At 38.4% G+C, this 1,439-nt stretch overlaps 1 protein-coding gene across 1 annotated transcript; it reads right to left on the bottom strand.

Annotated features, from left to right (window-relative positions):
• LOC145006058 (protein GOS9-like) lies at window positions 1-985 on the bottom strand. Its single transcript, XM_078965153.1, has 3 exons — window positions 933-985; window positions 587-796; window positions 1-505 (listed from the first exon to the last, which is right to left on the bottom strand). The coding sequence occupies exons 1-3, from the start codon at window positions 933-935 to the stop codon at window positions 263-265; spliced, it is 456 nt and encodes a 151-aa protein (XP_078821279.1). The 5' UTR covers window positions 936-985; the 3' UTR covers window positions 1-262.
• Between the last annotated feature and the right edge of the window lie 454 nt (window positions 986-1,439).

The raw sequence follows: 1,439 nt of genomic DNA, 5'->3' as shown, positions 1-1,439 counted from the left end.
TTAGCAAAAGAAGAAAGCATGAAATATCCATTTAGAAGCTTCAAGAGTACATGAAAAACATACATGCACAACAAGGGTGCTTATTGTACTTGAACTTGGTATGCCACCTTATTTTACTAGTCCCTCATCGAAGATACTAGATATACGATTTTAAAACATATAAAATACATACGAGTACCACGTTTAGAAGACAAAATGACTTACGACCGACCATTTAACATTTGTTTCCATCAAACACAACATGCATCCATGCAGCCATATATCATGCTACGTACGGGTGAAGAATGACACCCAAAGAGTCTACGTAACTCCCGTACTTTCCATAGAATCCCGAAATCTTACCGCGTGTGACCCCGAACGAAAAATCAGTCCCTGGGTTTGTGCCGTATTGCCCATAAGTGCTGATGTTGGTCTCGAAACTAATTGACGTAATCACAGTAGAGCCATCAAATGATCCGACACGTCCACTAATCCCGATGAGGAACTCATTGTCAGCGAATGTGATCTGGAACCCAAACATAAATATCATGACTGGACTGCTATATTATAAAATAACAACCTACAGATGAATTCAAAGCTAGCTTACCGAATGAGACGAGCCACCATCGCCACCGAATTTTTCAGAAATATGAGTGCCATACTGATCCTTGTAAGTGAAGCGGATGAAATCTAGAGCATCTCCACTGCTTAAGTCTATCTTGGTAAGTCTTGCACCATCAGGTATTATGAATTCCCACGTATTTACACCGATTCCACCCTCACCTCCCCATGGTGTACCCCACACTCCACTGCCTGCCTGCATATGGATCCAAAATAAAATACTATTCAAAGAGTTGATAGAATGCTAGCAATGAATCAACATTGTAAACATGACATTCCCAAATATAGATAATTAACAAACTAACTCCAGAGAATATGGTGACAGTCTGTACCATATTGGTCTGCTGTATTTTCAGAGAAGCTGGGCGATGCTCCTTGTGTGGAACTGAAGTTGTGCATCTAGCCGGTTACGTGCTTGACTATATATAGACACCATTTTGCGTTGTATAGTTGAATAATGGAGTTTGAATTAACGAGGTGAGGTGGCATGTCCAAAAGATTTCACGAGATCCACGTTTTACAATTGCTAAAAGCTAGACATGGTTGTTCAAAAAAAATATCCGTTAATACAAAATATTTTCAAAATAAAAAATATGATTAAAAAACTCATGGTATGATGCATGCGTAAGAATTGTCATCTTATCTGATATTTCCTATATCAATAATTACAAGTAACATCAAACAATAATTACGGCTCAATGTATTCGTTTACCACTATTCCCCTCCAACGGATTTAACTATTCGGTGTTGTTATTCGCATCTGAACAAAGGATTAATCAACAGAAAGTTCATCCATACGACTTGTTTTACTTAATTACTAGGCAAAAGCCTGCGCGTTG

The sequence above is a fragment of the Lactuca saligna genome, chromosome 7, assembly GCF_052625555.1.
Source record: "Lactuca saligna cultivar CGN05327 chromosome 7, ASM5262555v1, whole genome shotgun sequence".
In the NCBI taxonomy this organism is placed as follows: domain Eukaryota; kingdom Viridiplantae; phylum Streptophyta; class Magnoliopsida; order Asterales; family Asteraceae; genus Lactuca; species Lactuca saligna.
This window is presented reverse-complemented; position numbering and strand designations above follow the sequence as displayed.

What these genes read in the sequence shown, in the direction of transcription:
- LOC145006058 (XM_078965153.1), bottom strand. An exon ending in ATGGTGGCTCGTCTCATTCG is followed by an intron (nt 506 to 586) that starts GTAAGCTAGCTT and finishes TTTGGGTTCCAG; the next exon opens with ATCACATTCGCTGACAATGA.